Raw genomic sequence first — 26,312 nt, forward strand, 5'->3', positions numbered from 1 at the left:
TCAGCTGCACCCAAACACATCACAGCCTCGCTCAAAACGGCAATGTTATGAAATAAAAAGAGGAGGATAAGGACGAGAACGAGCAGTGCCAGCTTACCTCTTGTTGATGGGCTTCTCATCTTTCTCGTAGGGTTTGACAAACCACTTGCCGATGCGAACAAAGCTGCGATTCATGAGGCAGCGCTCCAACAAGTTGTGGATGGCTTTGAATAGCAGAGTGCGACACTCGTAGGAAGGGCCATTCTCCCAAAGCCCGTCGTCCTCGGCTGGTAAAGAAAACAGAAAAGAGCCATCAGAAAGGTGAAGATTTGAGTGCTCTCGTACCATTTTTACAGAGAAAACAGTAAGAAGTCTGCAGGGCAAACAATCAATCGTGTCAATCAGGAGAGCGCGTTGCTGCCGGGCTGAGGAGAAGCAGCCTTACACTCGATCAGACGGCTCTGTCACTAATAAGATTTATCAGTGTTTACAAAATTACATATGGCAACGCCAACTGTCATAACTAAACATATCATCACATCACACCCGACACCAGGTTTACACTAAAAACGTTTCCTCACCCAGAATGACCTCATTCGACTTCAGAGTGGGCGACACATAAATGCTGTGAAAGTGTTTATTTTTTAATAAGGCATCACTGCTGAATGTGTAGAAACTTCTGACAAACCGAACACACCGTGTCCACGACTTCACAACAAACCTCACGCCGACTAAATGTCCCTTTCGTTCTATAGATGTCATTATCAAACAGCCTGCAGCATCACAAACTGTCAAATAAACTGACGCGTGGCAACCAATCACACCAGCGGTGTGAATTCATATTTAGCCACTAGAGGAGACCGGGTTAGTCTTGTGACGTGATGTTTGTCACAGTCTGGACGCAGAGACACTTCTGCTACAGAAATGAAACATTTCCTGGAATGCAAAACAGTCAGAAAGATGGCAAACAGGCCGTGTACATGCAAACAAGAGTGCGATCACAGAGAGGGAGAAACCTGCTGCTGCTGCCTGCTTTCAGGTGGAGGTTTCAGATGTTCTGTGTTATAACCAGGGTTCAGGAGTGGAAGAGCACAATTCACAGTTCAACAGAACTCCGGTTTTGTTTTCAGGTCACTGGGGAAAAACCGAGACTTCACTTCTTCTCGTTTAAAAAAAAAAAAATTGCAGATGTTTGCTGTATTCACGTTGCTACTCACTGTCTGTGACCATTATGTCCACCAGTTCCCCCTTAACCCTTTAAAACCGGTCAGAGCAGCACGCTCTGTTTTACGTAACTATTTTTAAATCCCGGTAGCTCTGCAACCACGTGAGCTAGCGCAATAATTTCTTTGCATATGAAACCGGAGGAGTTGTACTTACATCTTATGCCATCAGCTTGTCCTCGGTCACAGTTTCCTTCCACATATAGTTTTGCAAAAACTGCATAAAAGCACTTGCAGCAACAAAAACATAATATTCCAGAAACACGCTTTGCCGATCCGATCAGCTGTTTGTAACACTTCCTACGTCCATCAGCTCGAACTATCGCATGTCCGCCATGACCTGCCCGAAACCGGAAGTGACGTCATGTTCGCGGAAATGTCGTTTTTTACCATCAGGGCCTCATGAGCCTATACTGGTGTTTTTAAAAGTTATCTTTGACTTTATGACTTTCTGTGTGGTTTCTGGGATGCTTAGGACTCATATTGCACTGCTGGAAATAGTTTATTTTGATGCATATGCTGCTTTTTTGCAAATTTGCATTATAATATTTATTTTGTTTTTCCTGCAGTGTATAAAAATTGGTGTATTTCAAAAATAAAACTATGAAGACACTCAAAATAAATTTCCTGTGGTGGGAAACTATTTTGTGCAACTTTTTTGTATTTACAGTTTTGAGGGATAAGCCTCTTAAATTTCTCTAACTAGAAATATATGTTAAAAAACAAAACGATTTTCAATTTTTTTGTAGTTTATTGCACTTTTTTGCAATTTATGTAATTACTATGCACTTAATGCAGACATATTATTAAAATCTGGGCTATAATGGTTGTAACGATGTATAGCAACTTGAAATGCTCCCAAAAATGGCTCCACAGCATGTAAACATATAATATCAGCTCTGGCGGACTTGGTTCTATGGTAGGTCTTAAAGGGTTAAATAAAACAGTTTGTGTGTGATGCCGTTTCTTGGTGAGCAGGCATCTCCAGACTCCAACAACTCCCTTTTCACTCACTCAGTGTGCCCATAAACAGCAGCAGGTAGGAACCCAAGTTAGTCTCAGGCAAAGAGTAAAAAGCAACTTAAATGTCACACGCATGCTGCAAAGTGACTTTACTAAACATCGTCTCGCTCAGAATGTTGCACACGTGAACACTATCGGTCCAGTATATTTAGACGCCCATCTACTTTCTTACTGTTATTAAAATTAAAACATTCCTTTGCATGGCAGAAACGCTCCTGCATGCAAACGCTGAATCAGCCTTATGATGATTCGGCACCTGAATCCTCCTCCTCCTCTCGACTCCTCGTCCTTTCATGCACTCTGATTCTCTCCCTTCCACCATTCGCTTTCAGACCTGACAAATTTACTACACGTCTCAGTGACATGAATTATTACTTCAAACCACCTCTAATAATAAGATGATGCCTGCGCTGCTTTCGCCTGCCAATAAGGTTCCTCCTCACAAACTCTTCCTGAAAAGCAATCGGCGACTCAACACGATGCGCGGCTGTAAACACTCTGCTGATGGGGTGTAATGTTTATCGCGGAAAGCTTTTTAAGAAAGAGACGTCTCAGGAATGAAAACAGACGAGGGGGGAATTCCTTAAGAGATAATGACATCACCGTTACCCGTGCGCAGGCTGATTACGATGCAACAGCAACGTGTCGGCACGATGCCGCAGCTTCGGTTACAAAAAGTCAGGTGTGGTTTTTTCACCTATTAGAGCTTTGTGGAGACCTGGAGGCAGCAAAAGAATTTGAAAAGCGCTGCCCTTGTTATTCTTACACAGCTGCTACAAATGAAATCTGATAACAGAATCAGAGCTTCGTTGTCCAGTGGTGAGCTACAGTGTTCGCCTGATGCTGTCCTACTCGTAAAAGCACAGGCTTGTATTTAATTGGTCTGCATGTCTAACTGAAATAAAACAAGACACCCATCACACCCCATCCAGCCACGCTGGATGAAGAAATGCACGATCAGGCCCGTATCAGAGCTGCTTTGTGATTCACATTCAGTGTTGGCCTGAATGCCGACCTAATCTCATTAACAGCCACTGCTCACATCTTACAGCACTTAAGCTCCTTTCAGTCAAGTCTGCAGCAAACATCTCCCCGAGTGTGCCGTCTCTGCGTGAGCGCAGTCGAAACAAACACCAAGTGTGACCCACCTTCACGTCAGCTCGCCGTGTGCCAGAGCGCTACGAGTCAGCCCAGAAGCAAGTTAATCAAAATTTTATTGAATTATTAAGCCAACTCTTGGCTTGCTGTTCTAATGCGAGTTCAGGTAACGACATTTTAAATTAAAATGATTGCAAGGTGATTCACATGGGAAATTACACTGGCTTCCTTTCTTGAATGAGACAGGCTCTATGCCATCTTGGCAGGTTTAGATGCTGAGAGCTTGTAGCTTACTGAACTCCAGAAAAGCGAGGATGCAACATCTGCCTGCCATGTAAAAGATGCCCAATTCAAAATATTACCAACACGATCAAATCCAGTCAACTTCAGCTCCGGCTAGCCTTTAAATCATTACAGCCGAGCCAAAGAAAAACACCCTCAGGCTAGCTGCCAAGTAAAGGGGTTATGCTCCCAACGATTTTCAGAGAAACAAACTAATTCATCAGGTGCACACATATCTTCAGGGATAAGATCAGGAACACAGAAAAGTACGGCGAAGGCAGGAAATGGGAAAACAGCAATTTCCCCATTAAAAATTAACTAACAGTGAATTAAAAATATATCAACAACAACATAAAGTCATTAACTTTCTAGAAAATGTGGACATAAACAGACAAAAAGGACCTTTTCTTAACACGAGCCTGCTTTCAGCGAATTAGCATCTGGTCTTTAGGCCATCCTAAAGAGGTATTACAGGCGAGAGGGCAAAAGGTCAGCAAGAAAAGAAAGCCGACTAACTGAGGCACTGATGGCAGATTAAAAGAAAGGACTTCAGGGGGAAAAACAAAATAGGATTCTGGCCAAAATCAAGGATTCAAGAGACAGATCGCTGAGACCGATAACGTTCAAAAGACGGCAAAATTGTGAAAACATCAAAGTAAGTGCTTAAACCTCCAGTCCCACTTCAGGCCTCCTCTGTAAAGACCGCCATGGTTATGCCATTTGCTTTTCTCTGCCAAGACCCACATTTGCCCCGTACGTCCTCCTCCCCGTCGCCTGTCCCTTCCCTCCAGCGCCAAGTAGCTCTTAAACAGACATCTGGTTTGCTTCAAGTGTTTTTAACGACCTCGTGCTCATCATGCAATATACTTCAGACAGACACTAAAACTTTCTGCTCAAAGTCTACCAGTCTGCCTCTCTCAACCAAAAGAGACAATCACATTTAAAAACAAAAATAAGGAAGGAAGGAAGGAAACCAAACTTCCAACCTTGGGCTCTACCAGCATGAAATACACCTCTGCATTGCCACAAGCTATAAGAAGAAAGGGGGAGATTAATACCAAATCATTTCAAAAACACTTAAATCCCCAAATGTGTTTGCTTTCCTCTCTGTACGTGTCGTCCTGGGTCCCTGAGCGACAGCCATTAGCCTTCTTTGGGACAAAAGCAAGAACAGAAGCCTCAGCTCTCATTAACATTAATCCACATCAAGTATCTAAAGAAGAAAAACACAGCGGCTTCAATTCAATTTTATTTATATAGCGCCAAATCACAACAAAAGTCGCCTCAAGGCGCTTCATAGATACAGAGAAAAACCCAACAATCATATGACCCCCTATGAGCAGCACTTTGGCGACAGTGGGAGGGAAAAACTCCCTTTTAACAGGAAGAAACCTCCAGCAGAACCAGGCTCAGGGAGGGGCGGGGCCATCTGCTGTGATTGGTTGGGGTGAGAGAAGGAAGACAGGATAAAGACATCTTATGAGGTCACCACTTTTACTCCCAATAGATGACAAACTATATGCAAACAGCACAGCTTTAATTTAAAAGAAGTGGTGAGACGATGTAAGAGCGCAAAGTGACACTTGAAGTAACTTAACATCCACTTCACACCGTGCAAAGGTCACAGTCAAGGTGACGAGTTGCAGAGCACACTGAACTGTTCCATAAACAACAACAGCAAACAGCAGATGGAACAAGCAACAATATTTTCTCACTTAACTGACAAATATTTATAAAAATATTTGTTACATTTATTTAACCAATTTGCTCATTTTCACATCAGCTTCACTTTAGAGGACACAAAGTATCAAATCCTCCCATCTGAAAAATGTTTGGCATCTTTGACTGGAAATGACTCTGAAAATAAAGAAAAATATTCTAAATATTTCTCAAACCATGATAAATGTGCACTTGTCCAAAATTCCAGCTTCCTGGCAGATCAACGAGCGCACATGTGGCGCATGGTGGGCGGTGGTCAGCACATGGGGGTGAAAGATGAGTGGCCTCGTTTAGACAAAGATTTATGGGCTCAGCTGATGGTTCGGACACTTTCATGTCTCTGCCTCCTGTGCAGCAGACCCAGATGAGTTGACCTTTATAAAAGCTCTCAGGCAGAAGCACAGCAGCTCATCAGTATCAGGCAAACTCACATCTACTTCTATAGAAAAGAAACACAAGCTGACTGAAAAAAGCTGGAACACAAGGTGCAAAGTTTTCTGCCCCACGAGCTAAACTGTCCGAGGCTTCTCCATCGCTCTTAGGCTGACGTAGGAGCTTAAAAGTCTGCTTGGTTTTTTTGTCTTAATGTTGCTATGCTAGCAATCCATTTATATCGAGTCTCTCAGATATAAAAAGCACTAAAAATGTTAGTTCAGCTCAGTGTAACCTGCCAGAGACTGTCGAGGCTTTTGGAAAGAGCTTTAACTGTTGCAGAGGAAATATAAACTAATGACAAGCAGAAACTCGGCCATCACAGATGATGAGGCGTGTCCTCTGTGTTTACAAAAACAGAGAAGGGCATTGTGAGTTGAAGCGAACTGAAGGCTGAATGTTCGACCAGCTTTAAAGGTTAAATATGAACACTTCACATTCTTTGCTGTTAAACTGCACCTGACATTGACTGAGATCAGTCTCATGTAACTGATAAAACTTTTCACTATTCGCGCTTCTATTTAACCTCCCAATTATAACTGCAGGGTGAAAAAAAAAAAGAGTGAGGCCTGGCCCATTTTTCTCCTTACTATGATGCAGTAACCGGTGAAGTAGCAGTAAACCAAAACGCACCAAAATGTGCAAAAGTATTTATTTATACATTTCACAGGCCCCTCTCCCACCCACACATATGTTCAACTGTGTATATAAGCAATTAGGGCAGCAGTCAGTCATTAAACAGCAAGATTAATGGCTTGTGATCAACTGTGCTCAGGGGTATTCTAACCAAGTCTGGCCAAAAGGTTCTCTCCTCTCTTTCCACTTTCTCCCTCCATTCATCCTTATCTGCAAGGAAAGAGAGAACCAGCAGTGCTCTGTAAAGTCTCCATTACTAATTAATGAATATTTCTTGAACAGAGAGGGAAAAGAGGGATTGAGAGAGAAGAGAGGGAAGAGTGCACCCATGGGCCAGAGCTGCATGCATGGCCGAGTCGCTGTGCCGTGCCAGCCAAAGGAGATCCATCAGAGAGCGCGGCCGAGGGAGATGGAGCAGGAGGAAAAGAGGGAAGCGGAGGGTGGTTCACAGGCAGGAGATTAGCCCTGGAAAATTGATCCCCAAGCACAAAAAGCCGTCGGCCTCTTCCACTTTTTCCTCCATAAGACCTGCTCTGGGTTTATCTATTCATCAATCTCTGCATTACACACTCGAGTGTAGAACCACCTTTAAAGGAAGAGGGGACCAGAAGCCCAAATTAGGGTTAACCAAGTGTAACTAATAATCTCCACTATACATCCCCAGCGTACAGCTCAACAAATCTACCGCATGTGTGGGCAGAAGTGTTTGGTAGCGATCAAGAAGTATTTCCATTAAACATCCTTTTATAGCATCATTAGATACAAAATGCAACTTTTACAGTATCTGTAGGATATTAACTTTCAATCACACAGTCCACAAAAAGGAAAAAGAAACAATGTTTCCTTTCTAAATTGTACGCCAACCACTCTCCACTTCAAAGCTTCTGTGGACTCTTTGTTCATGTTTACAGCTAAAGCATGGAGATTTCAAAATTCAGTCTGACTTTCACGGGCTGTCCGCCTCAATTTTGGGAAATTCTAAAAGAGTGAGTGGCGTTTCTCCTTTCTGAATCCTTGCCTGGGGCATCCACTGGGCTACAGCATTTACAATGGGCCTTACATCATCGTGGGACTGAATCTGCATCACAAGTCGTGTCATCACCTCTGTCACTATCCAAGTGAGAAAATATGCCGTTACAATCTTAGTCCGCAGAGTCAGACGTTCACATGACGGATGGCTCGTCATGTTTGTGCTAGGACTACGACTGCTACGTACGCATACGATCCTAGACAGACGCAGGTCTCAACCACGTCTTTCAAACCAGGCAACTGCAAGGAAAAAATGACGAGGGACTGAGCTTAAAGTAACGGAAATTTACTGAATCTAATAAAAGTGTTGCCTTTATAAACACATCTGTCTAATTCAGATTGCAAAAAGCCACGTATAGGCTACCACATGCAATGCATCAGCACGCTACACACAATAAATCAGCTCAGAGCAATTTCAAAAGGGTGAGCCTGCTTTAAACCAATCACACGTCAGTAACCAACAGCATCTGTTTGGACTCATTTGTAATTTAATCTCAAAGAAAATCATTTTAGATTACAAAGTCTTCTGGTGATGTCACGTATGAAACATCCCACATTTACCTTTGTAAAAAAAAGACCCTAATTAATGCCGTTTGCTACAATGTGGCTTACAAAAAATGAACAGCAGAGGCAACCTTTAAACTCGCAATGGGGAGTTTAAAGGATCAATGGTACTTAAATAATGAGGGAGTGTAATTCAAACACAAGTCTTAATATTTGAATTTTGTGAATATTGTCAACATGCATCTGTATTCTGCAGGAAGTGCTTCAAACAGAGCACCTGTCACAGATCTGAGGGCTGTTCAATAAATACGCAGTCGAGAGATCTTCACAGAGGGGGGGGGGGGGGGGGGGTGTGTTTAGACCGACCTGTAAGAAAGCGAAACTTTCAGCTAACAGACCCTCACCGACTACTGAAATATGCCCTTTGGAACTGGAGATTCTGCCCTGAGGTGCGAAGCAGGCTTGTTTTGATTTCATCCTTGATTCAAACACAGACAAAAGTCATCAGACGACAACAAAAGAAAATCCTCCGAAAGTTTGGCAAAGCTAGAAACACGTTACAGCGTAACAGCGAAAAAATCTAAACAACTGTTAGATGATGAGTGCAAAAACAAGCCCACAGAGCTGCTAAATTGCACTTTTCTTCCCTCCGTCGCTGAACACGTCTCAGTGTGTTCATCATCAAACCGACGGAGGAGGTGGGCATTGTAAACGCAACCTCCCCGCCTCCCCTCCCCCATCGTCTCTCCTCTCTTCAAGGATCTAACCCAGCACCCAGTAATGAATAGATGTGGGGCCACCAGTGACCGAAGCAGAGAGGGGCCGCTGATAATCCGCTCTGGACAGCAGAAACAGATCATTTCAATTTGAAATCTGTCGACTCGGAGGCAGACGTCAGCAACACTGAAGTTAAACTTAACTATTCAGTTATTCTTTTTCAGCTTAAACGTAACATGGAAATGTAAAAATGTAAAATCTGATATGTGTGCAGCTCCACCGACTCTACGGTCACGTTCAGCTGGGGGAACTGAACTTGGAATCACCCCAGAGAAACGTGGTGTCAGGCTGCTGGCAGCAGAAGCCTCGGTGGGACTTAGTTTGCAGAGAAAGAGGACCTGAGCGAGCTAGTGGAGACTGAGGACAAATGTGCAATGGAGCAATTACCCTCACAGACAGACATCCACTCCCTAATTTCTATGCAAAACAGGAAAAAAGAAGAAGAAGAAAGATCAGTGGGTCTTTGAGAGGAGGAAAAGGCAGGCATTTATCTTTCGCTCTGGTTGCCCCTGGTCAGGAGACTCCACCAGCTTTTGAGGGGGAGACGACGATGAAGAGAGCACTGCATTTGCATAAGAATACATGCCTATACTAACCCAGTTGGGGCGGGGGGGCGGCGTTTAATTCAGCAATGGCATTCACTTGTTGGGAATAATTTCTGTGCGTGGCCAGGAGAAGATTAGAATTAGTTTTCTCGTTGTGTAAGTGCAAGCAACGCGGGTTGCCCAACAGTGTGGAAAAGGGGCTTGGTGGTTTGTTCCCCTTACGTTCCTTCAATGGTGATTAAGAGTCTGACGTTAAAAGATCCCTTAAGTTTTCCGCCCTTCACTACTCCCATCTCTCCGGCTCACTCCTTCTCCCCTCATCTCCCTGGAGAGAAGGGATTACTGGCACACTGGTATACAGAAATGGCACTTGCTCAAAATTAAAAGACTTTCACAGGCTGCTAATCTAATGAGGGTGGAAAGGAGGGTGTGGGGGAATGAGCAAGCGCCATTTCAGCTGCTGAAATGAAAGGACAAGAGCGGATTTTCATGTTTACCGCCAACATTGCACTAAAGACAAAAAAATAGAGGCTGGGAAAAAAACAAAAAGAAAATAAAGCTTTTTCAAATTCCCAAGATGCCAAAGAAAAGAGAACAGAGAGAGTGTGGCGCTTAAAAGGCGACAACAGTTGTGACATTCCAGTTGAACGCACAGGTTGGAGTTATCTGTCAATTCGCACCTCAACAGGGAGGAGACCCAGAAGAGTCCATAAACACAAGTGTTCATTCATCACCCTGCTCGCTCTGGGACACCCGCCCAGAGACCCACACTCAGCTCGAGCTGCTGTCCTGGTGTTCAGGATGATCAGTTTCTACTTTATTAACATTCAATTCACTTTCTGTTGCGAGCTGAAATGAATAAAACCTGGAATCTGGGAACTGAGAAGTTTTCCTGTGCAGCAATTTTCAAGCAATTTATGTAACCGAAGACGGGAGCGTACAATCCCGTCGCTTCTTTATGATACGTCAGTACAGGAACGCAGAGATGTGCAGGTGGGTCATAAAACGCTGCAACAAGACGCTGCAGCAGTTTGGAAAGATGCGGCTTTAGAAATTTGGGGTTGACTTGTTGAATTTGCAACCCCAAAGAAAACTTCTGACAAAGTTTCATTTGAAGCAACACATTTGCCTCGAAGTGACATTATTCTCAGTTTAAGTGCATTCCCATAGTAAAAGTCGGGAAAGCAAGGAAAACTGACATTGCTCCTCAGAAGGGTGAAGCCATTCATGCTGGCAGTACAACCCTCCTGCAGCACGTTGATGGAGAGGCTGGTTAGTGCTCTGTGTGTCTTAATTAACCAGTCAGACACAAACAGCAGCATGTTCACATGCACTGCTGCCATCTTGGACTCTTAAGTCAGGGTTCATGCGGCGTCTCTGGCTTGATCGGGTGTTCCAGTTGTAAATTCTGACTGAAAACTCGGAGATTCTGATTTCCGACTTCAAACGGAACGCGGCATTTGCCTCTGGTTTCCACTTATACCAGTGGCAATGAGGCGGTTTTGTCTGAGTGGCAACAGTTGTTGTTCAGGACTGCTGCGAGTGCTCACACGCTCAGCGCTGGCATTAATGGTACAGAGCTGTCACAGGCCCAGCCCCACAAAAAGACCCAAAGACAAGGAAGGTGCAAAAAACCTCTATGACTGTTCCCAAGAGGAAAAGGCACAATGGAGGTTAACTAAACATTCAAATAACACCACACCTAAAAGAAGAGCTGCCGAGAGTCCTGCAAAAACATGATTCATCGTTTTGGTGTTAAAATACCTGGAAGGAAAAATAGCAGTCCAGGTTTTCTAGACAATATCTGATTACCTAACATCATCTCCTGAAACACTAAATATGTTTAATCTGCAGTGACCCCAGCAGCCTACATCAGAGGACCTGAGCCAAACACTTTGGGTTACTACCAGGACCTGTTAAGAGTTAAATGTGCTGCCCGTTGCAGCCTTCAGCTCCCATATTGAGGCTACTTCAGGCACAATGTCCCATAATAAGGGGGGGGGGGGGGGGGGGGGGGGGGGTCACAGGCAGGCTGTATTTAGCTCAGACTCCAAACTGCAATCTACATGGCAGAGAGCATGCATAAAGATGGCCTTTTCCCATCTTCCACCAGTAATTGCACTATTACTAAAAAAAAGTTAAATAAGAAGCAGAGCAGGGTCAGGGGTGGGGGGTGCATGTGCCTCGTTTCTGCATGGCTGCCCCTGCTCTGCTTCTTATACCTTCTTCCTTTTTTGTTAACCCTGTGCAAAACGGTGACATGTGACTTCCAACTTGCTTGTTCGCTGCTGATTCCTTAGGACCACTCAGACATGTTAACCCTGTTTTAAACACACAAGCGATAATAACACAGCGTGATGCCCAGTGTCTCCGGGGGGAGGGAGTTAGCCCTGCAGATGTTGGCACTACCAGTCTGGCTGGGTTATCAGTCAGAGAAGGGCAAAGGGTGGGGGCACTACGGAGGTGTTGGATTACAGATAGCGACACTTGCCTGAGGCTCGCAATTTCAGCGTACCTCCCGTGTGCCTACCTGACAATCAAGCGGTGACATCTGTATCATTTTTCATTGTACAACCAATAACATTTCTTGATAGGGGGATGCATGTTCAAGTGCTTCTGTTACCCAAGCTGCGAGTCCTTGACACTTTCTGCTATCTTTTACAGCCATTACTCATTTAGCTATGCAACCTTGGCTCAGTCTGACAGAGGCAGCAGAAGTAGAATTTCATATTCCTACAATAGCGTTTTTGTCAGAGTCATTTCTCTGACAAAATAAAAGAACATTCCACTTGTACTCAATCATCTAAAAGAAAACCAAACAACTTGCCACACTATCTGTTCGTCTTTCTGCAGTAGTGTAAATGAACTGCTCTTAAACTGTAAGGGGCATCTCTTAATCAAACAGCCCTGCTCCTCTGAACTCTGTTACTAATCTGGCTATTATCCTATAACTGAGTCCGACCTTCATAGAGAGAGGAAGCTGCAGAAATGCAATGCACCTAAACAGTAAATGTAACATGCATTGCTTATTTATTCACATTAACGGCACTTCTGTGTACGCAAAAGAGTTCCCACCTGCAAGCTCGTTGTGGATGAGATCAGCAAAGTTTGGGTCGTCACCCCACCAGAAGAGCCAAAGCTCCCTCCGACCCTGCTGCTGGCATCTCCTCCACACGCTTAGTATATCAGCCTTCAGGCAGCGACTGAAGCTGCATAGGATGGGGTCCTCCTCCGTCACCGGGAAGAGGATTGGTGCAGAGGTGGGACCCTGCCACACAAACCTCTTCCATTTGATCCCTGTCAAGTCAGCCTGCAAGACAGGAGAGGTGGGGGGGGGGAAGAGAGAAACTGTTAGTGTGCAGAGTCGCTGCTTTGGGACCCACTCAGCACCTCTGAGGAAACATGTGGTGAGCAGAGTGTTAAGAGTAAGTATTAATCCTCTTTTATGGGGGTTTTCACCCCCTAACGATCCTGACAACACCCCATGCTGTCGAGACTGGAAGGAGAAAACATTTCGCTACGGACGCAAACGAGAAACAGCCGCAAACAAAGTGGGACATTCGACCGTTTCTGTAAAAGATCTTGTACTTAATGTTTCAGCTGCTTTCAAAGTGACCATGAAAGACATGTTGGAAACACTCAGGAGAAAACTAATGCTGGTAAATGTGGTCTCACCAGCTTAATCCTCATTATTGGTGAGTACTGTGTGTGTGTGTGTGTGGGGGGGGGCTTTCTATAAACACTGTCTGGCTTTTCTAAAGAGAACAAAACACACAGGAAAAAGCCTCATAGGCAGTAAATCACTGGTGGGGTTATTAAGTGTTAAAACAGGAACATTACGCTCTGCTGCTGGCTGCCGCTGCAGCTTATCACCCAAGCGCTGACTGACTACCCATGTCTACCTAAACACATGCACACGTGCTAACTACCATAAAAATACACACACAATGCCTTAGGGCACATCATTTTAAGTAATCTTCGACAACACAGACTGTTCATCTTCCCACCATTTAGTTTCAGTTCGTTCTGGCCGAGTTGGCAAGCTGTCTGTCTGTCTGTATATTCAACCAATTAAGCCATTACAGTTCAAGGGACGTCCTAATTCAAGTGCAAAGGCGCTGAGCCAGAGCAAGTGATTACCAGCGGTTGTGGTCAAGCAGTGGCGTTAGCGTTATGGTGTTAGCTGGGACAGGGAGGCATTGTGTTGTGTCAGCTGGAGCCGAGTTGGATCACAACAACAAGTTAGGAGATCAAGACACCATGAATATTTCCACCCACAAGCAGAAAAGAATAATTTAAAAAAAACATCAGTTTAAGTAGGAATCCTGTAAACGCTCGCTATATGATACAGCAAGCAACAAACAGTCTGGCTGCTTGTTCAAATACAGACAAGCTCCACCACTAAACCGAGAGTCAAACACAAAAAAGCCCGAGGTTGCTTTATAGTCATGTGTATGATCAAAAGCCCATGGTCTCTGATGCACAAGCAGACTCCTGGGGAATTCAAAGCAGCTGCACATGCTGAGGACAAACTCCAAGATTTAAACAGCAGAAACGGGTCCGTGTACAACTGTGTGTAACAGAGCTGCAGCAGTTAGGCCGCTCCTTCCTGCTGGAGTGCGAGAAGCGCCTCTTTACACCTGCACCTCGCTCGGAAACATCTGTGCACACAATGCAAAGGGAGGGCGAAGACAACGGTTAACTGTGAAACCAGATCATAGGCAGTACAGATAGGCAATTAGCAAGTGAACAGCCCTCATCAGCTTACTGACCGTGGCCTGTCCCCCATGGCATTGTGCATTTCACCATATAAAAGGTTTTGGTCTTGAGTGCACTACAGATTTTATTACAGGCCTCTCACACTCGTCCATATTGGTTTCACACATTTAGAAGTGATTATGTGCTGCACACAGTCTGCAAGTCGGTCGCGGTACGTCAGCCGTTACTCAGACAAGTTTCTCGGTATGTTGGCAATAATGAATTAATGCCAACACAGTTTGTATGATTATCTTTTACAGATACTTGCACCATCTGAAATATTTCCGGTGATATTTGTTTAGATAACTGTCGAGCCTTCTGTGGAGAAACACTGAAAACACAACTGGAATAAGCATTACCTTGACTTTTTGCTATTGCTGAGTTATCTTAAGCAAGCAAGCAATAAAAAGCCTTCCCTGGATTTACATAGTGGCTACAGGGATCTTCTATCTAATCACTTCCTACTCTGTTCTTTCACATAAGTATTACATTCACAGGCAATTAAGCGGTTGTAATCTATAATAAAACAATAAAGATCATTAATATTAAGTCAATTAAGTGAAAATGTATTTCTGACAAGTTCCTTAAAAAAAAAAAAAAAGAGGCTTAACTATACCGTGTTGCACTTAAATGCATAAAAACTGATCAGCTGAGAAGATTAAACAGTTGGTTAACTCTCCACATCCAGTGTGAGATTTACCTGCTAATGCCAAAGTCACTGCTAAAACATGAATGAATGAATGAAACAGAACATTTTCATCTTACTCTGCAGCTGCATCATCAGCTGTTTGTTACACACTTTCTTGTACTGCAGTTAATGTGCAGTATGCAATCAAATTACAAGAATTAGAAGAATAAAAGTTAAAAACACCACAAACACAGTTTCAGTGAAAAAGTAACTGCCTGCCTTCGTGCATGTTTTTGTTTTTTAAATCTGACACTTCCAAACCTTGACATGCGACTTTATGATTAACAGAAACTTTATCAAACTGCTACAGCCTCCTCTATTCTTTTATTTACTTTGCAATAAATGATCCCTGTTACACAATGCAACAACTTAACAGGGCTGTCAATGTTATCACAGCCTCGTCCTTATCTAGAAGGTGAAAATATGGTGAATTGGTTCAGCAGTGAAATGCTGTTAGTCAAAAACTACGGTGGCTGAGTTTGATGAAGCTTGTGCACGGTGTAGGACGACTTATGCAACGCGTTAAGTGAACCCTTAGCAAATGTTTAACATTTCTGCTACGGCTTCATATCTGTCCGTGGACACATTTTCTTACACAAACGAAATAAACGAAAAATTTTGACTTGAACCCTAACGTAACATCGACCGAGCTACTCTACGTGCAGAGGGGGAGTTCCTCTGGTCTATTCCACTGACAATAGGATTGCCAAGCAAAGACCACAAAAAGCAGCATCTGTACCCACTAAGCTTACTGGGAAGAATCGGATAAGAAGATGTCTCAAGCCACTTAGTAATAAAAACCAGTCTCCTCCTGCAAGATGTCAAGCAGAATCTGCTTTGTTTAGACGGGAAGTAAGCCAAATAGTTCTACTGCTGATTCATAACGGATGGACTCAATCAAGACGAATGTAAATTATAATTCTTCAAACACCACAACATCAAATGCTAAAAGTCCATCTTTGCATTTATAGATGATCAAATCGTCTCTGTGTGCATGTGATAAAGTTCTCGGCAGCACTGCTGGCCAGCGACTTTCTGTCGTTTGAGTTGCGCGCAACCTTTAAACAACATGTGAAAGGCTTTTATACAACCTGTTTCTTAAACAAGTAATCTCTCAGGGTGCACAGATGCACAGTCGGCTACATCAGTTAGGAATTACACTGGTGTTAAATTACATTTGCAACTCATGTAGTTCAAACTTTCAGTCAGCCTGCTTACAGTTTGTTTCCCTGCTTTGTCTTAGCTGTCATAACAGTCTTTAACCTGACACAAAACACATGTGACAGTGTACTAAATCAAACCACATATTTCCCTTTGTCCTTAGATTCTCCTGAGCTTTAAGAGACTGAAGGCCGGACACATCAGTACTTTGCCTCCCATCAACAATATCCAACAGGCAGACTGCTCTATCAAGGATAAATGTGCCTTCTGCAATTGTTCTGTCTGTGCTTTCAAAATAAATTAGTTGCAGCTTGTGCGTGTGTGTGCGCAAGAAAAAAAAAAAAAGATCAGGGGATGCCAAGGATATCTGTATTTCCTTCCAACATTCATGCTGTCCCGGCTGTGTGCACGAGTGTGCCTTGAACATTTCAGGCGCCCGTCTGTGTCTTAGTAAATGCTCAGGTATGTGAGCAGCAGCTTATACAGATGTCCCAGCAGCGTAGGCGATGTGGGTCACGAGAAGTTTTGTCTTTCATATGCCAAACCAGAAAAATCACACTGCTGCATTACGAGGGAAGCTAAGGCCAAAAAGCCAGTGGATACAGGCAGGAAGTTTGCCTGAGGTGATGCGTGCTCAGGGGAGGTCATGACCCCTGCTTTTGCCAGCTGCTCACCTTCCCTCCAGCAACTTAAGAGTTCTGAGTCTTGGTATGGGAACACTGTGTTCGAGCAGATGCCTTTCAAGATAAGAGACAAGCAACAGGTGAAGCTTCACTAATCATACCACATATGCTCCTTTCATAGCAAGCCCCTCTTCCTGCCTGTTGCCCCTCTCCCACCGTTAACTCTGTCAGGAAACAAACCTGAAACTACCAAGTGTGAGTTTGCATTTCGAGTTCAGGCGAATGCAAAAATTCAATCAGTTTCAACTGATGCACATCGCTGAGAGGAAGATCTCTGCCAAGTGGTTCTTTAGAGTTTACAGCCTTCTCCAGCTCATAAATGTATCGCAGGTCCGACTATAAATTTCACAACAAGGCAGCCGCAATTGTGTTTCATAGTGGAGGAACAGATAAATTTACCTTACACTCTGAGTTATTCCAAGTAAGCCCACTTTAAAAATGCCAAGAAGAAAAAAGAAAAAACAGCATGCAACAAGTAGTATCATACTCCAGAGGAGAGTATCCACGGAAAAATGAACGGGGGGGAGAGACTACCACAAAGTCTTCGCATTCTTTCACCATAAAACCACAAAGTGGAGTCTGTTGAGTAAGTGAGTCATAACAGCAGTGGTGTTATGCTTAGTCTCAGTGTGCAGGAAAATGTCAGCCAGACAGGCACAGCACCACAACTACCAGCCTCTATCTCGCCTGTATACTGTAGCCAACGCTGCCTTCAAGTGCTGTCGTAAACATTGTAATTATGAGTTCAGCACACACAATCGACCCAACAGAGTAGTACTGAGAGAGTGGGGATTTTCTGCAGCGAAACGTTACCTTTAGGGGGTGGACAGCTGTGTCAATTTGTGGTAAGAACAGTGTAATATTTCACTCAACTGTTATTATGCTAGATTCTGTGTCAGAATTACTTGTGATGCACTTGTAGGCTCACTTCTTGTTTACCGTTTTCATGTAATAATAATATAATAACTCTAATAATAACATTAACAAACTGAGTCACAATCTATGCACTTTGCAGCCTTGCCACTGCACCACAGAGTGGTTTCTATGTCATTTAATCTATAAGAGAAGTCTCCTTTTTCTAAAGGGTGCATTTCAGCACTTGACAATCACATTAACAATTTCCTGCGGTTGGAGACGAGCACATTGTGCTCCTCGGCTAACCTACAAGTGAAACTGGAGTTAAGCCTGCTGACAAGCCAATTAACTGCAACAACAAACACATTCAGACCGTGTTCCTGATTATCCCAGAGACGCTCTGCTCAAGCAGCACCTTTACATTTGCTGCTGTGGCTAAGACTGTAGACCACACGATTGGCTCTTAGTGCACGGGATTTAAAAGAATACTGGAGAGCTTTGAGCGGCTAGAAGCATAACCACAACTATTTAGGGTGATGCCAACTAGCCACAACTGGCAAGATGCTGATGGTAGGTGTAGAAAGTTAGGTGTAGCTGAGGTGTGTAGCTTCCCCGTGTGATGTAGTGCCCAGGGATGAATGCCACAGATTATATAATCAGCCTGGGGCCTGTGCCCTAGTTGGTGTGAATACTAGAAAATGAGGTCCAAGGAGATTAAATCCACCAATAAACAAGATGATGACATAATACATAAGTGGTTGCAAACAGACAACTGCGGCGGTAATATCAGTAACATGCCTGTTAAAAGGAAAGAGCTTTCGAGACAAGACTTATTAAGGGGCGTGTTTCTATCGACAGGCTCTGCAAGTTGGGCAACGACATTCTTTCATCCAGGAGTTGTCAGTGCCACACAAACACAAACACACACACGGGGAGGAAAATAGTATTCAAAGGCACCACAGCGTCAGACTCTGACTAAACGCCACAAACTGAAGTCCATGAAATGTTTGGTTTACGGGTCAACACTCGATAAAACACAGTGGAAATGCGACGCGAACGAGGCAGCAAGTTAATAATAAACAAGGTGTTGAGGCGAAAGGAGAGAAAGTGCTACAACTCCACTCTGGGCAGCACGGTCCTGCCTCTGGCAGTAAAATGCACAACATTTATTTCCATGCTAACAAGATTATATGCTGCTCTGTATGTGTGTGTGTGTCTTATGACATAAAGTAAATGAAGCTTTGCAAGCCACTAGCGTTAACCTCAAGTGTGTTGTTTGTGAACTGGGAAACGGAAATGTAATGGAAAGAAGATTATAATAGGCAAGCGGTCACACCTGGGGCCAAACTTACTAAAAAAACAAGCGTACGCGGTAATATTAGCAAAGTGGGACACCTTGTTGTCCTAAAACGATGTCAGCTTCGACAGGGCCGTAAGCCTAGCTAAGCTGCTATCAACTGATGCCTCTGTGGCTAGCGTTAGCTTAGCCCCCGTTCAGCTAGTTAAAAATGGCTGCTTTCCTTTAGTTTTAAATCTCTTACCAGACAGAATAGATTGGAATGGCAATCCTCCAAGCTGGCCCCGTTTGGTACAAAACAAGAACTCATCCTTCTTCACTGCGAAATCCAACTCTCCATCATTTCACTTCCCGGGAAATTAAAATAAAAACAATTTGCGGATCGGTGTTTTCTAAGATGTACAGGCTTAATCAGCGAGAAATATTTTTTCTAACATTTGGCTGGAGGATAGTTAATTCAACAACCTTCCGATTACAGTTTCCTCCCACCGGGGATAAAAGCGGATAAAAAAGACAGCGTGGTCTTTAAGTCGACATGTCAAAAGCACACAGTAAAACCGCGTTCAGGGAAGCGAAAAATGTTCATAAAACAAAAAGAAAAGGAGAGCAAAGAAGCAACTCTCCCCCTCCCCCTTAGCCCTAAAACGGTCTCCGCTTAAAAAAATAAAAACGTCCTGTCTCACTCCTCCATCGCAAAATTTAGCCTAAAATCGAAACACATCCTGTAGCAACCTCTCGAATTCTGGCACCGGCCTATATTTTAACGATTATTTCGATCATTATTTCAGCCTCGGTTCCTGTTGGTTTCCATTTGAATTCATGGATTCCTTTCTTTAATGGCGGCCACAGGGACAACTCTGCCTTCCACAGCCTATTGGCTCATTCGTGGTCAAATCTTTGGCAAGTTAGCCGTCCACGTGCAGACACGCGTCAGACTGTAAGGTGCACTTCCGGAAAAATAAAAGCATGCAATTATTCCTCTTCACAATTGCAGTAATATCATAAACACGTGGTTATGAAAAAGATATTGAACACTATAATTATTGCATGTGAGATTTCTATTTATTCACCAAAATAATGCATTTGTTTGTTTTTCACATGCAACACGTCAAAAGAGAGCCTGCAAATTTTTTTTACCGCTCATGGACGTCTTACTTTGAAAGTCACGACAACGACTTTCGCTTTTAGTGCCGTTGCTGTGACACTGTCGTGGTCATGAGGGCTGTAATAACACAAGACTGATAGGTATTGCCGCTGGGCCAGCGCAAGTGGCGCTACTGAGCAACAGATTTTGTTACTAATGATCAAACCCTATAAACTTGCTCACTTACACAGTGCACCACCTAGCGCATGTGATGTTGCACTTGCAATTGAAATGCACGACCAAAAAGAATTGATGAATTGAATTCTTTTTTTTTTACTTTATTCAAAGCAGTAGTTAAACATTGTGTAGCTCAAGCGACGAAATGAAAGCAGTCAAATCTCATATTTATAAGGCGCTGCACTGCAGGAATGCAACACGTGAAAGAAATGTAAGAAGCAAAAGTTCAATTCATGAATAAATGAAATAAAAATCGTTGTTGATGCCGTTGCAATATAGCAGAGGATGTTCCACACAGTCTTCCTAAAGTGTGTCGTTAAGGATGCTGTTTGTTTATACAAATTCCAAATCAAAGAGTAAAGTTACACTGTAGGGTGTTTCATCAGGTTTGAAATAAGAGAACCCGTAAGATCCAAGCAAATACATCGCTCACTATAAAAAGGCCACATCTCTACTCATCACACCATCTGACAGGGAGCCCTGATAGGGTTCAGGGGGTGTTGCATTTGAGTACCACCAACTACAGCACACAGACCAGGGTAATTACTGTATATTCTTTTCAAATTCTTCTCTGTAAGAAAAGCTTTAAAGAACTTCCACTTTAAATTGTCTGAAGTACAGAGTAATAGACTGACATCTAGATAGACTTCTAAATCCTGCACCTCTGATCTCATCCAGCCAGGATCCAAGTTGGTGCTGGGCCAAATTAAAAGGATTTCAATTAGTGCTGCAAACAGTATGCAGAATAAACCCAGTTAAGGTTATCTGTTTTTAGAGAGCCTTTGTTTCTGCATCACTATGTATATTTGTCATCTGCATCGCTACATAATTTTTTTTAACAATCAACTTTTAATAAATGTATTCAAACCCATATTACTGGTCACCTTAAAAAAATTAAACTCAGCCAGAGTTTGTTTCCTTTTTAATCCTTAAGTCGTCTACTCCTCCTAAGCAGTGTAGATTCATGGAATACTAATACTGTGTTTTGCAGTTGGCTGTTCCTAATTAGATTACAGTGTAAGCTGTCTTTAGTCATAATTTCTGTAAAGAAATTAATGCCGATGGTTGGGTAGCCAGCCCCTTTTGTTTCTGTTATACAGGGATTCATCCACAGAGATTTGCAGTTCCTAAGTGCACATTTTGGAATAATCATATATCTCATCATATCACGTATTGTTTCCTTTGATCCCAACATAAGAACATATCTCTGTTTTTCCAAAATTCCTATGTTTATGACATTATAACAGCATTTGTGGACTTTTGTATAAGCCTGCAATAATGCGCTTACATAATTCAGACCTGAAAACTGCCTGCAGCAGTTCATTTCCTGTGTGCCCCGGATAAGTATAAGTGACATCTGCTGTTCACGAGACTTACAGTGAGAACAGGGAAACAGAAAAGCGGCGATGATCCTGAGAGCAGAAGCAGCCGGCTGCTGCTGAAACACCGATGGAGTCACAGTGCGGTGGCCTGAAGAGAACATGTGAAGAAAGCGATTTGTTCCCAGACCTTATGAGGAGAAATGTTCACTAAGATCACCTGCAGAACATGAAAACTCTGCACACTCGAAGCAAGTGACATTCACTTTGATCATTTCTTCTGTTTCCATCTTTCACACTTTGCTCACGTCTGTTTGATTTATGCCTGAACCAAAATTATATTTGTTCACTGTTTAGACAGTTTTTAAAAATCCAGCATTTAGCAAAGCTATGTTAATTGTTCATGTTCTTAAATGCATTACAGATGCAACATATATAACAAGAGTTTTAGCTCGCTCTGTGCACTCCCCAAAGCTCTGCAAAATCAGCTTTGTCTTTCATCTGATCCTAAAGGACTGCGTAGCTTCTTAAACCTTAAATCTTCCCATAGGAATGGATGTTAATCTCACTTCCAGAGCTTCCCACGCTTTATCATCAGTCCTTGATACGAAAAACAATTGTGGCATGATACCATCTGTATAAGACTGTTTAACAGAAACGGAAAAAAAACACATCTAATAGTGAAGTCGATGAGCACAGTTGTCATACCAGAGAAACTAATGTGGGTAACAGATTGCGATCATATCTGCCGATAGTTTTCTCTCACTTATCTCCAGCTCCCTCTTATCTGAGCCCCACAGAGACTTTCTGTCACATATATTCTATCCCAGCAGCGCAAAAGCATATTGGGGACAGGAGAGTTTAGGATAGTCTGAATTTGGCCGACTGCTTCTTTGACATTTGATTTGACATGCTCTGTGGTCCCTGCCAGTCTGCTGTAGGAGCGTTTGTCAAAGTTCCCCTGTGTCTCTAAATCCTGCGTGAAAAAGTGAACATAAAATCTGTTCAATTTAGCCAAAAGAAAAACATTGGCTGGATTTAATGAGGGCCTGCGATCAGATAAGACAGTAAAACATTACAGTACTGGATGGAAAAATAGCCTGATTATCATTAAACATGCTGAAACGATAAATCATGAAACACAGAGTGCAGAAATGCAACACAAACCTTTGGTATGTTTTCTGCTTTGTGTGTTTGCTCTTGTTCTCGAGTATGTCCTGTGGCCTTAGGCATGAGACAAGAAACAAGACAAACAATGCTGCTACTGAAAGATCGTAACAGTCATGTGAAATATCTGAAAAGCTTTCTGTAAATCAATGAAAGTGACCACCCAGGCAGGAAGAGGTTTTCCCCTCCACGGGCAGACGAGGCACCCGGCAGCTGAGAGCACGACTCCGAGGTCCAGAGTTCAACAGTGTAACTTGTGTTTACGGAGGCTAAGTGGTCATATCCCACTCTTAGCCTCTGCAGAGGTTAGTTATGAAGAGGGTCAACAACTGTGCCACGTTCAAATAAAGCCACCCCCCTCCCAGCCGCCATGTTAACACACACGGAGATATATGTTGTCTTTGCTCCCCCTGCTTCCTTCCTTCCTTGGCTCCTTCCCCGAGTGCTCATAATTAGCCACCACAAACAGTGAGAATAGCCGCTTACTCTGTTCATTCACTCAAATGATGACATATGGCATCGACTGCAAAGTTATTGACACAGAAGAAGAAAAACGTCAGGCGTGCCGAGGTTGTGTGTGAAATTTAATATTCTGAGACGGTAATCAGCCTCTTCATAATCCACACTGAGGGAGAACATAAAGTCGAGTTGGCTTAAAACATTTGCATGTGTTACTTCATTCATCTGAAAGAATTAGCCGTATAAGGAGGAAACAGACAAGTAAATGATGTAAACTAAAACACTACAACTGTGTGTTGATGAGGCTGACTCACAGACAGAGGGGGATAAATCTAACACGAACATAAAACATAATGATGCAGGCAATGAAACTAAAGACACAAAGCCTGACCTGTGAGGTGGAGGACTCATCATGCACTGCAGCATTTAATTGGCCCTTGTTCGGTTTGTGTCCAGACGTATTTAGAATTCATTATTAAAATGAGTTTTGCTGAACAAGTTTCTGTCACTGGTGAACAGAGTGTGCAGTGTGCAGTCTTTATAAAGGGCTTCACTGTGCGTTTGCTCTTTTAGGTCTCTGCAAAGATGCAGTCATGATGCAGAATAAGCCGTGCACCTTTTCAGTGGGGGGAAAGATCCCATAAGGAAAGTGAAAGAATGAAACGAAATATGTGAGAGTAATGGTTGGCGGAGAGCTCGAGGCCTGCAGATCAGGTACGTGTGGAACGAGAAAGTACAGCGTGTAACGCACGAGCTGACTGATGGATGTTCAAGGAAGATTTTCACCCAAATCAGCAAGTTCTGCTTTACTCCACCATCCTGCTGCTACTCAGCTCGACTTAAACTTGGCCTGAGCTTGAATGGGAACTTCCCAGCAGCCCCTCCCACTAACAGAAGAACATAAAGCAAAGCCAATTGAAAGGTTTTTTTTGCTTTTTTTAATGATAACACGAGCCTTCTTGTTATTAGCTTGAAAGGGCTGCAGAGTGCTGAGGACGCAGAGCAGTTGGCTGCGTGCCCTCAAAGCGGGCAGTAGTGTGTAAAGGCTTGCTGAGTGAGGGCATCATGAATAGCTGATCGTGAACTACAAGTGTTGTAGCTGAGAAAAGTGCATGCTTTTAGACTGTTTGCACAAGCGATGGATAAACTTGTTTTCTGTCAGCTGACACCTGCTCACTTCCAGCTCTGCGCTTTGTAACAGGACCGTGTGATCCAACACAGAGTCTCTTCAGAAACAGCGCGACATCAAACGGCGTTACTCAGAGACAGTTAGGCAGAGAGCTGCCCTTTGTTGAGTCACTTCTGGAGCTAAATAGTGTGAAGTGCTTGTCAGCTCGGTCGCTGCGACAATGCTTGGCTTCTCTATCTGGGGTCTGGCTGAGGTTAGCGCCGCGCTCCCTCCCTTGATGGAGCCGAGGGTTAGTTGTTCGGGTGCTGCCCCTGAGCACACGGGAACATTCCAGGCGCACAAATAAAGCCGTGGCTGTGCCTTTGTTGCAGTGCTGACTAGACAAGAGCCTTTCTGCAGGGCTGCTGCCTTTAAAAAGGCGAAGTCGTGCATCCCTGCTGGTAAATGATCTGACACACTTTTTGCCGCTGCAGTCTTTTCACGAGTCCTTGTTGTGAGGCTGTCGTTGCTCCATTCCCGCCTTCCTTGGCTCCTTTACCCCCCCCCCCCCCCCCCCCACACACCCCTCTTTCATACAGTTTTGTGCACACATTGCAAGCAGATGGAGGAAAAGGTGTCTATATCGAAGATATCCCCCCCCTTTAAGCAGCCTTCGAGCCTGCGGAACCAGCATGGGATTAATAAATTCAATATGAATTGAAAGCTAATGAAATGTGAACCCCCACCTCTCCCTCCTGACTGCCAGCCACTGGGAAACACAGAGCTCCTCGAGATCAGGCGGAGAGGGAGAGAATGAGATCATTGTCACAATTACACCATTAAAAGCAGCAGTCAGCAAAGCCATAAAACTGGCCCGCTGTCAGGAGGCTGACCTGTGCGACTGGCTACAACATGCCCAGCATTCTTCTGTGACACGGCACTTTGTCATTTTCCTCCACAGTGACACTGAGGGACGGGCCGCATCCAGGGAAGAAGCATTCACGCTACTGTCGTGATTATTCCAGTTTACAAAAGCCACACCTGTAAACAAGCAATAAAAACCTTCAGAAGGACACATGCAAATGATTGCACCCAGATCCGGCTGCAGTGCAATCCTGAACTCCTAGTCTCAGATTATGGAAGGTTATGTGTTAAATAAAGGACACAGCAGCCACAGGAAGTACAGTCCATACAGGCTTGCAGACACTGCAGTTTTCCCAGCGTCCATCTGGACTACTGCAATTAAAACTGAAAACAGAAGCAGACAGAAAGAGAGAACACGAGGGTGACAGCAAGACAGAGCGGAGAGTTCAACTCAAGGGCATGCTGAGAGGCGTGGAGTAGGCTGTCTGAAGGACCGTTGATGCAGTGGAGGCTCTTGTGCGGCCATGTTTCCAATTAGAGCAGCCTCATCCCATAATTGTTTAATTGGACGCTGTGTGTGGGATGGAGGAGGCTCCAGAGCCCGTGTGTTTCCTCCTTCTATCAGCTGATTGATATAGAGCGCCGTTTACCACCCAGCAGGCTTTCGAGTCCTCGTGATAGGATCCGATCACCCTATCAGCCCCAACACCACCCTCACCACCCCTCACCTTCCCGCACTGAGCTCATTACGTTAGTTGATTGTGCTGCAAAAATGCAACACTGGCAGAAATGGTTAAATTAAAGTGGTGCTGTGATCGATGAGTATCACCGTCCTCCATTTCTAAAAAAAAAAAAAAGCAACCTGTACTTGTTCGAATCACTTGAGGTGCTCGTTCCAAGTCTCGATTCATTTTCCAGCTCGTAAATGTCAACGTCTGACATGATCAAGTCACCGCACAAGTAGATTATAAAACAAATGGGATCAAATCCAGTATAAACATGTAAGAATGCCTGTTGTTTACACTAGTAACTAATTTATGAATACTTTCAAAGTTGTTATTTTTGGTGTCTAATTTGTTATAATGTAACAGATTTCCAGATGTAACAATTAAAAATGAGGATACATAGAAACCTTCCACCAGCAGTTTAACTGAACATTTAAGAAAGACAACAATATCTCAGTAAACATGATGTTTAAAAACAACTGAGAAGCTTTGGAATCCACATGGTCATAAATAAAGGAAAAAATGATAAATACAATAATTCTGAAAGACTGACGTTCCACTCCAGATTTGACAGGAAATGACACCAAGGTTTTGTCATGCACAAAATTACAGCTACAATTACTGTTATTTTTAAAAACAAATATTTAGGACTTTTTACAG

General features: G+C 43.5%; 2 protein-coding genes across 3 annotated transcripts in view; one reads left to right on the forward strand and one right to left on the reverse strand.

Moving 5' to 3' along the window:
* The window catches only part of med13a (mediator complex subunit 13a), a 139,260-nt gene extending 119,685 nt beyond the window's left edge, over window positions 1–19,575 (reverse strand). For both annotated transcript variants that reach the window (XM_085173980.1, XM_085173979.1), the window contains exons 1-3: window positions 18,934–19,575; window positions 12,323–12,557; window positions 98–266 (exon numbers count right to left, since the gene is read on the reverse strand). In XM_085173980.1, the coding sequence (XP_085030106.1) occupies window positions 98–266; window positions 12,323–12,557; window positions 18,934–18,999 (470 nt within the window). In that variant the 5' untranslated portion in view covers window positions 19,000–19,575. The remainder of the gene's footprint in view (window positions 1–97; window positions 267–12,322; window positions 12,558–18,933) is intronic.
* nherf4b (NHERF family PDZ scaffold protein 4b) overlaps window positions 1–26,312 on the forward strand; it is a 350,895-nt gene that overhangs the window by 134,079 nt on the left and 190,504 nt on the right. The gene's annotated exons all lie outside the window — the stretch shown is intronic.

This window comes from Neolamprologus multifasciatus, chromosome 10, assembly GCF_963576455.1.
Source record: "Neolamprologus multifasciatus chromosome 10, fNeoMul1.2, whole genome shotgun sequence".
Classification (NCBI taxonomy): Eukaryota; Metazoa; Chordata; class Actinopteri; order Cichliformes; family Cichlidae; genus Neolamprologus; species Neolamprologus multifasciatus.